This window comes from Nannospalax galili, unplaced genomic scaffold, assembly GCF_000622305.1.
Source record: "Nannospalax galili isolate Female #2095 unplaced genomic scaffold, S.galili_v1.0 scaffold227, whole genome shotgun sequence".
Lineage (NCBI taxonomy): Eukaryota > Metazoa > Chordata > Mammalia > Rodentia > Spalacidae > Nannospalax > Nannospalax galili.
The window spans coordinates 8,824,988-8,838,052 of NW_008360303.1; the positions used below are offsets into that span (position 1 = coordinate 8,824,988).

The 13,065-nt window shown below is 40.9% G+C and overlaps 2 protein-coding genes across 9 annotated transcripts in view; one reads left to right on the forward strand and one right to left on the reverse strand.

The window, feature by feature from the left end:
- The window catches only part of Swt1 (SWT1 RNA endoribonuclease homolog), a 117,110-nt gene extending 111,861 nt beyond the window's left edge, over window positions 1-5,249 (reverse strand). Inside the window, exon 1 of one of the 8 annotated variants that reach the window (XR_003847960.1) lies at window positions 4,364-4,560. Coding sequence is in view for 5 of the 8 variants with exons in the window: in XM_029559226.1 (XP_029415086.1) it covers window positions 4,364-4,420 (57 nt within the window). In the remaining 3 variants the exon portion in view is untranslated. The other 7 variants (XM_029559226.1, XM_008824277.3, XM_029559228.1 and 4 more) reach the window with 7 other exon arrangements.
- Window positions 5,250-5,442: 193 nt separating this feature from the next.
- Trmt1l (tRNA methyltransferase 1 like) overlaps window positions 5,443-13,065 on the forward strand; it is a 48,819-nt gene continuing 41,196 nt past the window's right edge. Inside the window, exons 1-3 of the mRNA XM_008824278.3 lie at window positions 5,443-5,901; window positions 8,181-8,321; window positions 12,234-12,344. Of these exons, the coding sequence (XP_008822500.1) occupies window positions 5,697-5,901; window positions 8,181-8,321; window positions 12,234-12,344 (457 nt within the window). The 5' untranslated portion in view covers window positions 5,443-5,696. The remainder of the gene's footprint in view (window positions 5,902-8,180; window positions 8,322-12,233; window positions 12,345-13,065) is intronic.

Consider the following 13,065-nt stretch of genomic DNA (forward strand, 5'->3'; position numbering starts at 1 on the left):
AGTCCCAGCACTTGGGAGGCAGAGGCAGGCGGATCTCTGTGAGTTCAAGGCCAGCCTGGTCTACATAGTGAGTTCCAAGACAGCTGGGGCTTACAGGGAGACCCTGCTTCAAAAAGACCAAAAATAAAAATAAAAAAAATAAAATAAAATTTTAAAAATATTTTTGCACAAGGTTATACATAGTAGGCTGTAGTTGGCTTTCTAGCAGACCTAGAGTTTCCTGAAAAGGATACTGTGTTAAAAACCTAGGAGGTATAGACAAGACATAGTATATCATGTCTATAATCCCAGCACTAGGGAGGATAGGCAGAGGATTGCTGCCAGTTGTAGGCTAGCTAAGGTTACATAAGGAGGTCCACAGAGACTATTTAAACACACACACACACACACACACACACACACACACAAACACAACTGGAGAGATGTTCATAAATGACTGTGTGAGTGAATGAGTTCTTTCTCAATCTATCAACTTTTTTGAGCTATTTCCAACTTTTCCTTTCCTAGGTTCTCTGTCCACTTTCTATACTAGTTTTACTTTTCCAGTCCTGCGCTAGACCAAGTCAATACCATTAGCTGATGACCAATAAAAAAGAAAAGAAATGTTAAGACAAACATAACCACACCTTATGATCATAAACAGTCCCAAGTTTGTGGGAACTAGGAGTACAGAGTAGCATCCTGTGCTGGGACACAGTAGCCAGAGACTGAGAATATTAGCAGGTCTGTTGGAGTGAGACAGTATGAAAGCAAAGCCCAAAAGTTAGCAGCAGGGAGTGAGACACAATGACACTATGAATATAACAAAGGCTACAAGTCAAGCAATTCCAATTACCCGTGGTCAGTCACAATCCAAGTAGGTGAAATTGTATGAAATAATGACCAACTATACTAAAATGTTTACAAAGATTTGATGAATCTAAAGAAAATAAAAATGTTGATAGCTAACAATCCAATAAAAATGAACACCGGAACATTCAACAAATATCTAAGAACAGCCTCTGAAGTACCAAGAAATTTTGCTTTTCAAGGCTGTTTACATTAATGGTTGGATACACAGTAGACCTTCCAGATTATCATAGTCTTTTCTCTTGTCTCAAGTATTTCATGTCAGTGACATGGAGGGCACAAAAAAAAAAAAAAGAATCAGTTTGGTTGGCATGGTAGGCTGTTTCTTGGAACAAACAAACAAACAAACAAACAAAAAAGGCGTTGCTTAAAGGTTATGAGGTTACCTTTGGCATTTTAACTAACCCATGTTGGTCTGCTATCATTGTGTTGGATACCCTAACACTACTTTAAATCTCTTTTCCAAAGATTCACTATAAAACGAACACTGCAGATAGTATACTATCCATGGAAAAATATCTTTATGTTTACAATAACATATTTTATATTCTTATTAGTGTAAAGGTCACATACATTTTATGCAAAACAAACTAAAGGAGGGAGGACTTCCTGTATGATCAGTGCTCTAGATCCCAGCTTCTTAAACTGTTACAATTCCATATTGAAAACAGTAGTTTCTGAACACACAATGACCAATTAATATAAAATCAATATAAATAATTACATAATCAAGCAAAATTAATATAAAATCAAGCATAATGAATCCAAGGTGTTTCTGATAGTGCTCACCTGTACTGCATTATGTGATTTCACTGAAGTCTTGAACATACAACGTATGTGTACCTTGCACTTTGCAAGCCCTCACACCCACAAAACCCTACTAATGCTGCCCGAAACACTTCGGCTCACATTTGAGATTATTCTATGTCATGAACTGCAGTGTTTCTTTTTGTTGCTGTTCTTTTTAAGACAGGGTCTCCCTGTAGCCCCAGCTGTCCTGGAGCTCACTATGTAGAACAGGCTGGCCTTGAACTCACAGAGCTCCGCCTGCCTCTGCCCCTCCCCCCAGTGCTGGGATTAAAGGCGTGCGCCACAAACGCCTGGCTGCAGTGTTTTTATTATACATACAAAATTTTATGCTCCTACAGAAACAGTAATTGTGTCATTACAGAAACATTTTCTTACCATCATTTCTCAGCATGTATCAAATTTAGTATATCTTTGGATTGGATTGTGTTAGAATGGTTGATTGTACAAATTGCTGTTTGAGTTGCTGACCTGAGTTTTTTTTTTTTTTTAGGTTAAATGAATTTTGGCTTGAGATTAGGACAAAATTTCCAACAATTTCTGACATGGCCCTAAACATACTTCTGGTAGTATGTATTAAATATTTCTGTGAGGGCTGGAGAGATGGCTTAGCGGTTAAGAACACTGTTCTTGCAGAAGACCTGGGTTCGAATCCCAGTGCCCACATGGTAGCTAACACCTGTCCTTAATTCCAGTTCCAGGAGATCTGACAGTCTCTTCCATCCTCCGCAGGCATTGCATGACAAGGGTGCACTTACCTACATGCAGACAATACATGCATACACATAAAATAAAAAAATAAAAGTTTTAAAAAAGATATATAAAACATATTTATGTGAAGTACTGTTCTTAGCATTGAGGATTATAAAATTAAACTATCAATCAACTCAAAAGTTGAAGATGCTCACGTCTTACAGTATCAAATATTCAGCCAAGATTAAATTCTTTATGTAAAAATAAGCACATTTCATTAGTATGCAAACTTGCTTTCGCCTTTAACAAACAGTAAAATTATATGCATACCAAAGAATTACTTTAAAATAAATTTAAGATTTAATTTCAGTAAATGTTTGTTTTGTGTCTATTACATACACACCTGGGTCAAATAAAAATTTCTCGAATGAAAACGGCTCAAGGATAGAAAAATGCTAAGAAGCCCTGCCATAGATGGCTCCTCAAAAGCATTGCAGCTACAGCTTGGTATCATAGTGCTTATGTAGTCTCTCCTCCACAACAGGGTTGAACATGGTTGACCTATATAACCCATAGAGTATTGCTGCATGGCAGTATGTAACATCATACAAGACATGTGGCTTCTGCCTTCTTGTCTTGGATTATTCATTCTAGGGAAAGCCAGACTTGTCCTAAGTGACACTCAAGCAGCCCATGTAAAGGCATACCAGGGACCAACTCAAGTCTCTTGCCAACAACCAGACCAAATGTCAGGCAGATGAGGCAGCCACCTTTGAAGCTGACCTCTATCAAGTCTTTACACGATTGCAACCCTGGGAGGTATCTTCACTGCAGCATCATTAAAGACTCTGTCAGATCTACCCAAAAGCCATCTCTAAATTTCTGACCCTCAGAAACTGTAGGGTAAATAAATGTTTACTGCTGCTTTAAGCCATTGGGATACCTTATGCAGCAATTGATGTACAATTACACTCTCTTAAGTCTTTAAACTGAAAATTCCTTCATGCTTAGAAAATTTTAACTAAAATTGCCATTAAATCCACATACTAAAATATAATTGTTTTCATCTCCTGGATTCTAGGTGGTATTAAATGATGAGATTGAAGTACTAAATAAAGCTTTCAAATCAAGCATTTAGTCACTTATAATTTTTTTTTTTTTAATCAAGAGTTGAGAATGTAGCTTGGAGGTACAATGCTTGCTTTGCATAGGTTTCCTCAGTATTATGGTAGGGGACTGATCCTGGAAATTAAAATTAATTCTTGGATATTACTCTGATATAGTCAGCATTTCTTTTTTCTTTTTTCTTTTTTTTGGTCTTTTTGAGACAGGGTCTTTGTGTAGCCTCAGCTGTCCTGGAACTCGCTGTGTAGACCAGGCTGGCCTTGAACTCACAGAAATCTACCTACCTCTGCCTCCCAAGTGCTGGGACAACAGGAGTGCGCCACCACACCGGGCAGTCAGTATTTAAGTTATAAGGGTTAAACTTTCAGTCAATTCCTACAAGAACACTAGTCAAAAAGAGGTGGACTAGGGCTGGAGAGATGGCTCAGAGGTTAAGTGCACCAATTGCTCTTGCAGAGGACCTGGGTTCAATTCCCAGTACCCACATGGTGGCTAACATGGTAACTGCAGATCCAGGGTATTCGGCGCCCTCTACTGTCCTCCACGGACATTGCACCACACGGGCACACTTACATACATGCAGACAATACACCCATAAAAATAAAAATATTTTTTAAAAACGTGGAGTGAAAGGGCTTTAGTTTTCTTGTGATATTAGGCATCCAACCCAGAGCCTTGTGCAGATGTACGAAATGTTCTACCACTGAGATAAGGATGTCCCAGGCTCTTAAAAGGGCTTTAGAACGTCCAGAAGCTTCAGGGGGAGAATCTGTTTCTTTATTAAACTAGGGAAGGATGGGGGAGACCGGGCTCCAAATTTCCTTCCTAACTAGGAAGGACAATAAGAAAGCTAACTTGTAGTTACTGTTTCAAAGTGACAATCACTTACAGTCTCCTCTGGGTTCTGAACCATGGAAGTAGGCCACTGAGAAAGGCGCATTACCATCTTGTTACTAAGGAAAGGCGACCTGGAAGTCCAAGTCTCGGTGCTGAGCACCCACCCTGCTTCCTGTAGAATTCAGACCGGTCCCCAACAGGAAGCCAGGAAAAAACCAAGTGTTTTTCCAAGTCTGCTAAAATAAGAAATAAAGAGAAAGGGACAACTGAGGCTGCGGGGCAAGCGGGCCCAGAGCAACAAGACCAAAGTCGGAGGCGCAGAGGGTTCCCTCGGGGTAGATGCCTGCGAGAATCTGAAGCGCATCGAAGTGCCCCGAAGCGCAGCGATTTTCAGAGCACTCGTTATCAGAAGCCAAAAACCACGCAAACACACTCTCCCGCCACCGAGCCGCAGCGGGCAGGCACTGCGAATACCAGGGTTGAGGGAAACTAAAGTGGTTCGGGCAGTGTGAGGAAAGTTGAGAGGAAGAGCACACAGCGAGACTGACAGAAAGCGCGACGACGGCTCCCAAACCGCCGAGTCCACCGGCTCGGAACCCACCTTCTTCACAGTCATCCAGGGCTTCTCTGGGCCCGGTTGGGGCCACACCCTCCACACAGCCGGCGGAAGCTCGGGTCCGCCCACAGAGTCGCCCCGCCCAAACCCCGGCGTACCCAGAGTCCCCAGCCGACCGCCTGTTCCCTAGGGTCTGTGAGGCAGGGAGTGTAGGGCGGCTGCCCAGAGAAAAGCCAAGCGCTCCGACGCCCCTACCTTACCAGCGCCCAGGGCGGCGGCGACTCCTGAGGCCTAGGGGACGCCAACGGACCCCCTCCCCCGAGCCCGCTGCACGCTGGGAAATATAGTTCCGGGCTCGGATCCGAACCAGCACCCGGAACGCTCTAGGGAATTCCAAAGTACGCTGACATCGGTCTGTACTTCCTTCCAGGACTGGAACTCAGCCCCGCCCAGGAGGCGCGGTGTTCCCTGGGTATTGTAGTCTTAGTTCGGTTCTGTGGTGGACGGTCGGAACGGAGACGCACAGCGGAAACGGAACTCTTTCTCCTCATTGGACGCTGGCCTCGACACGCTACTGGGCCGTCTGTGGAAGCGTTGTAACGCCTCGGGGAAAGGAGGCTGGCGAGGGTTCGGTTCGCCACCTCTGGCTTTCTGTTTTTTTGTTGACAGAGTTGGATCATCGGTGCTTCGCCTTTTGTCTGTGGCACGCATTCCGTTCTCCCCATTTGCTTCCCGGCCTTTGGATCCACCCGTGTGGATTTTCACGTTATTTCTCTCGCCCCGCCGCGAGTCCCCCAGCCCCGCGTCCCCTGGCTTGGAGGCGGTAACTATGGAGAATCTGGCGGAGGAGGACCTGCTACCCCCGGAGAAGGAGGAGGTGGCCCAGGTCAGGGTCCCGACTCCGGACTCGGCTCCGGCCCCAGATTCGGCTCCGACTCCGGCCTCGGCTTCAGCCCCAGCCCTTGCCCCGGCCCCGGCTCCGGCCCTGGCCCTGTCCCCTTCTCTAGCCTCTGTCCCCGAGGAGGCTGAACGCAGTAAGTGCCTGCGGCCGGATCTTTCTGCCGCAGAGATTTGAGAAAGTGCGCGTGGCTGAGGAGCAGGGGAGGCCCTCCCAGAAAAGGTTTTATATGGAAGAGCAGGCTTAGGAAGAAAGAGGGCCCGAGCCGCAGGTAGGGCAAAGGGGTGCAGGCTGGACTGGCACCTCCGTAAGCCTCGGGGACATCACCGTAACAGATAAACGAAGGCCAGGGGTGATGCAGGTCGAAGTAAATGATGAGGTTAAAAGTTGTTTTGGTTAATGTATTAGTTTCCGTGTCAGCCCAGTCTGTTCTGATTAAGGAACTCAAATGTGTCATGGTAACAGAGGCACCCTCTTCAAGATCGTAGATCCTGTCAAGATTAGACACTCAACTAGTTTTTCGGTTTCGACTTACACAGATGGACTTGTGTCGGAGCAGAGAGGGCGGCTGTAAGGCTGTCTGCGTTGAAATATATATGTCCAGACAGGTGCCTTTCACTAACACACACCAACACATGGCACAGGCACACATAATACATCACACATTCCTTAATCATGGTAATCACAAACTAAGTTACAATTACACTACCGCCGTCAGAGAGGAAAACACAGGCAGTCCGTGAGTTCAGCGGTGCTGGTCCCCTAGCTGTCCTTTCGGCGTCACATGAGCTGGCAGCTGGATGGGAGGAAGGCACTGAAGTCCGGTTCCTTGAGAGCGTCTGCCTCTGTTCTCTTCTTGGTTTTTATATAGTTTTTTCTGGGTGCTTATCCGAGCTCATTAGCAATTCTAGTGCCTGCTCCTTATAACTTGTCATTAAATTTTCTTTAGTATCTTGCTTCCAAAAAGAATTTGAAACCCTTGAGTTGTATGGAGAATAGTCTGCTATGCTAAATTATGGATCTTCCCACCCGCCGCGCGTGCGTGTACACACACACACACGTAAATACCAATTGAGTTTTGTACTTCATTCCATCAGAAAACGAAGAGTGAAAACAGTCCATGTTATTGTCCCTGAATGTGTTTGCGTGTTTTCTGAGTGGTGGTTTATTGGATGGTACTGGAATCAAAAGATTGATCATTAGAACTTTCCAGATTCTGCTGAACACTTTATGTTGGCTCTAAGAAAGATTTTTAAAAGTTCAACAAACTTTGTGATCCATTCCATAAATTGATTTTTATACTCTTTCTGAATGATCACTTATGATAAATTAATTCATCTTTACTATTTATAGGCCAGTTTTTGGTTTGATGCTTATAAAACAGTCATAATCTAAGAGAATTTATTTTGTAGTTCTAAAACCTCATAACTAAGTGAATTTAAGAGTAGTAGGAGTGGGTGGCTCATGCCTTTAATCCCAGCACTTGGAAGGCAGAGGCAGGCAGATCTCTGAGTTCAAGGTCAGCCTGGTCTACATAGTGAGTTCCAGGACAGCTGGGGCTACAGGGAGACCCTGTCCCAAAAAGACCAAAAAAAAAAAGAGTAGTAAGGCTGAGTCGGTAGTGGTGGCACACACCTTTAATCCCAGCAGAGGCAGGTGATCTAGTCCAGCCTGGCCTACATGGCTCCAGGCCAGCTGGGGATACAGGGAGACACTGCCTCAAAACAAAAACAAAGAGTAATAGGACTGACCACAGAAAAGACAAAGCCAGCATGCCTCAGATAGACTTTTCATCATGTGAGATTACAGCTTTTAAATGATAATTTTTTTCTTTTTAAAAATATCTTATTTTTATTTTACATGTATGAGTGTATTGCCTGCATTGTATGTAAGTGCACCCATGTTGTACAATGCCCGTGGAGGGAAGAAGGCGTCGGATCCCCTGGAACTGGAGTTATGGATGGTTGTTAGCTACCATGTGGGTGCAGGGCTCTGCAAGAAAAACCAGTGCTCTTAAACTGCTGAGCCATCTCTCCAGCCCCAGCCTTTTTTTCTATACCTACAATCTGATGAGTGGAGAGTTTTTACATTTGTCTGAGGAGCAGCTGCTGCCCTTCAGATTCTGTTTGCATTAGTAGTAGCAGCAGCTTTGAGCAATACATGTCTTTTCCTCTCCTCATCATTAACAATATCTTAATGCAGGGCATACCTGTAATCTAGGTACTTGAACCACTATGGCAAGAGAATTGTTAAATTAGAAACTAGCCTGGGCTGCTTAGGCAGACATTGTTTCAAAAACGTGGGAAGGGATGGTCATGGAGGTGTTGATAACATTTGCTTGTATATTACAAAACTTACAAAAGTGTGTTAAGAATCTTTAAAATGCATATTAATCATTTAACTTTTTGTTTTTAGATTATCTAATTCGTCCTTTAAAGTCAGTTATAGCCAGGCAAGTTGAAGATGGTGATTTTGAACTGGAGTTGAAAAATGAAAAAAAAGTAACAGAAGTTGTGAAAGAACCTTGTATCTTGGATTCATCTGATCTAACAACAGGTTTGCTTAGTGACTTACGGATTGTTAGTGTGTTACAAAAAGCCAGTTGACTGTTTTCAATACTGATTTTTTGTTATGTACTATGTTGAGCCAGAAAGTGATTGCAGAGGTATGTATAGGCATATCATAAATTTTCAGGCAGATTTTTAAATTTTCTTCAATAAAGGACTATAGGATTTTCCGTTTTCTGGCTTAGAAGAATCTTTCTATACTATTTACCCGTTAGAATATTTCCTGTAAGCATACCTTTATGCAGTATTATATATCTTTTGCATATATGCATGTTTGAACTATGAAGGCAAAACCCTTCATGGTTACAAACTGCCAGATCTAGCAATTAAAGGTTTTTTTTTTTCGGTCTATATCTTGTTATATATAGATCATTTGATAAGGCCTGCTATATGAAGTTAGCTAATCCAAGCTAGCATTCAAGAGACTAAGACAGGAGGATCATAAAGTTGAAGCCAGCCTAGCCTACATAGTGAGTTCCAGCCCAGTCTGGGCTACATAATGAGTCCCTTATTGAAAACTAAGGATAACCAATAATATTTGTTACTCTTTGTTTTTGCTTAGAAAAAAAAATTTTTAGCAAGAAGTCTGATAATGTTGAATTAGATTCCAAAATTATTGACAAAATGTGCTACTAGCTCCAAAAAGTCTAATGATTTTTAAAAACGATTAAATGGTCCTTAGTGCCTCAGTATAAGTCCCTGCACCTAGCACTTAGCCACCAGAAAGATGAATCAAGTACAAACACTATCACCTTATTATTTATGAGGAAGACAAAAGGGCATTATTCACATGGGTGAGCAAGTAAGTGCTGACTAAAGCTTGGGAGGAATAGGTAGTGTCAAAAATTGGACTGAAAATTCTTAAGGTTTTAAATGATTTAGCATGATGGCTGAGCCCTGAGGTTTATTACATTGAAATAAATATCTTGTTTATCTTTGGAGATATTTACCCAACACCATCTTCTGTTCTTATGCATTCAGGTTTCCACTTTGCAGTTTTCCTTTGGGATACATATACATTTGGGTTCTCCATCTTTAGAAAAGATGAATTATAATTTCATCCATCTCTTTATCTTTTGTACTACCAAAGTATTTGAAAAAATAATTACACTGATTTTCTGTATTCCTTTCCCTTTCCAATCTCATTTCTACTCCCAAACACCTCACTGACCAGGGATTCATTGCATACAGTGGTTTCTTGATCTTTACTCTGGATACTTAGCCGTGAGCATTTTTCTTTGTACTCCTCTCCTCTGGCTTCTGTTCTCTTCCTTGAGTTTCCTTAGCATTATTCTTTCTGAATCTATTTTCTTGATTCTTTGTACTAAACTTCTCTAAATACCTAAGTCTTTCCACTCATTTCTAGTTTATGTCCACTTACATCAATCAGTAGTGGATTTAACAACTTTAGGGAATGCATTTCCCCACCAAACCAAGAATATATTCAAACACATTTAGGAGAACCTTACTCATATTTTTCAGGATTTATTTGATTTGAGGAATGTATCATGTTTAAGAAATCTGAAAATGCATAACTGAAACAAAAAAGGAATTGTTTCAAAATATAAAATGCATTAGAATTAAAACATTAATTACATTAACAATTAATTTTAGGGCTGATGTGGTGGCTCAGTGAGTAAAGGTACTAGCCCCCAAGCCTATGATCTGAGTGTTCTCCCTGAGACCCACTTGCTGGGAAGAACCAACTACTACAAGTTGTCCTCTAGCTTCCACACACATGCTGTGGCACACACATGCACTAAATAAATAAATAAATAAATAAATAAATGTAATTTCTTTTAAAAGAATTAATTTTAGCCAGGTGTGGTGGCGCATGCCTTTAATCCCAGGACTCAGTAGGTAGAGGTGGGCAGATCTCTATGGGACCACAGCCAGCCTACTCTGGATAGTAGTTCTGAGCCACCTGGGCTACAAGAAGACCCTGTCTCAAAAAACAAAACCAAACAAACAAAAAAAAGAATTAATTTTAGGTGACCTAGTCATTTGAAAGTGATCATAACTGGTTACAACTGGATCTTGGCTTTTTCTCTCTTTTTTTAGGGAAAAATTTTTATATATGAGTGTACTGCCTGCGTATGTGTAAATGCATCAGTGTTGTGCATTGCCCACGGAGGTCAGAAAAGAGCGTCAGATCCCCTGGAACTGAAGTTATAGGTGGTTGTTAGCTGTGAAGTGGGTGCTGGGAATTGAACCCAGGTCCTCTACAAGAACAGTCAGTGCTCTTAACTGCTGAGCCATCTCTCCAGCCCTGGCTTTTTTTCTCTTTCACAGTATTTTTCCTTTGGGCTTTTTTGTTCTTCATAGCTTTACTGAATATGTATATTTATGATTTGAATCTCATCAATCTCTCCTGAGCTAGAGAAACAAATTTTCACCTACTACTGGACATTATTATTTCTACATATACTACCAGTAGTATATAAAATGTACTATGTCAAAAATCAATTTTCCTTTTCTCTTTCCTCTACCTTTCTATCAAAAGGATTTCTTCCTTCTTTGGTTAATGGCACATCATTTTTACCCATACACTCAAAATCTTAGAATCATCTTTATATTACTAACTTCTCATATCCCAAGTTCTGTTACTTCCTTACTTTCTGTTCTCTGATACCTTTCCATTATTCATTTTCACACCGTATTGTCGGTACTGTACCAGGTACTTTCCTGAAGCACACTCAGATCATACTGTTTACTACCTCTAAAACCTGAAATGACTTACTGTTCCCTAGAAAATAAAGTCTAGCTAACTTGAATAGACTTTATTACTCACATGATCCAGATTTCACTTTGCTTACATATTTTTCTACCCATTTCACCCCTTCACCCAATATATTACATTTTAGCCAAAAGTTAAGGTTGGGGTAGCTAAAAGTTTTATACCACACGCTTTGTTCATAAAGTTACTTTCAATTTATAAGGCTAGTCACCAAGTCTACTTAACTAAAATTCTGTTCTTAACCTTAATTTAGGGAATTGTGTTCTTAGTCACTCAGTCACTTGTTAGAATTAACTAGTCATTCCTTTGTATCATATTAGTTTTACATCTGGTGTTCATTTCATTTTACTTATTATTACAGCTAAAAATTAGTATGTTAACCTCCCATATAATTAAACATTCTTTGAAAACACAGAATATGGATTATTTCTTAAGTGTTTTTTACAGGATAGAAACTTTTTATTTTTGTAATATTTTTTTTTTTTTTTGGTCTTTTTGAGACAGGGTCTGGCTTCAAACTCACTATGTAGTTGAGGGTGACTTTGAACTTCCTATCCTTCTGCCTCTTCATCTGAGTGCTAGATTACAGCTGTGCTCTACTATGTCCTATTTATATGGTACTGGGAATCAAACCCATGGCTAGTTAGGCAAGTACTCTACCAACTGAGCTGCATCTCCAGCTCCCAGGGCAGAAACATTTTTCTTAGAATTTCATTAACTAGATACAGTTTTAAAGTTTGGGGCTAGAGAAATGAATCAGCAGTTAAGAGCACTTGCTGCTCTTGCAGAGGACCTGGGTTCGATTCCCAGCACTTACATGTTGGCTAACAACCAACCTAACTCCAGTTCCAGGGAATCCAATGCCCTTTTCTGACAACACGGGTGCACTTATGTACATGCAAGCAATATACTCATACACATAAAATTTTAAAAGAAAAAGAAAAAAGTTTTAAAGGTGGAAGTTACAAGTGAAGGTGTTCCCTAACTTTTTTGTATCCTGAAGTACTTGCCATTTTCTAAACTGAACTATGGCAGTGCTCACCCTATAGGCAATAAGCTTATACTATCAGATAAAAGTATAAACTTCTATATGATGGGAATAAATAAAAGTGGAATTCGAAAAACAAATCACTAAATTTTGTAACTCTTAAAATTTCCTTTCAGAGAGACACATCTCAATTCAAAGACAACTTGCTGATCTGGAGAAGTTAGCTTTTGTGATTGAAGGACATTTTGACTCTGCCAATTCATTAAAATCAGATCCTCTTGATTCAGGTATTGCCATGTTTGGGGCACACACAAACACACTTATACACACATAAATTCTATTTTGTTCTTTTTATCTAGCACCATATGGGTACTGAACCAAACCCAGGTCCTCTGCAAGAGCAGCCAGTGCTCTTAACCACTGAGCTATCCTTACAGACTCAGGTCTCACATCTTTTTTTTTGTTTTTGTTCTCTTTTTTGTTTTTGGTCTTTTTGAGACAGGGTCTCCCTGTAGCCCCAGCTGTCCTGGAACTCACTATGTAGACCAGACTGGCCTTGAACTCACAGAGCTCTGCCTGCCTCTGCCTCCCAAATGCTGGGATTAAAGGCGTGCACCACCACATCCGAACCTTGTCTTTTTGGTTTTTGCAGCATTTAATTTCCACCAATAAATACTTAATTTCTAATGGGTATTCATCTTTTAGCTCCTGAAAACAGTTTGCTAAGAATAGGCATGATAGCACATGCCTTTAATCTCAGCACTTGGGAGACAATGGCAAGTGGATCTCTGTGAGGTCAAGGCCAGCCTGTTCTATATTCTACATAGTGTTTTGGGCCAGCTGTGGCTACAGGGAGACACTGTCTCAAGAAGACAAAAATAAATAAATAATAATAATAATACTTATTCCTGTTGAACTACAGCAGTAATAAAAATTGTTTTTAATCTAAGAAATTAATAGTCTTCTATCTACAAAGATGCTATGATAAGTTGTTTTATTAATATATAT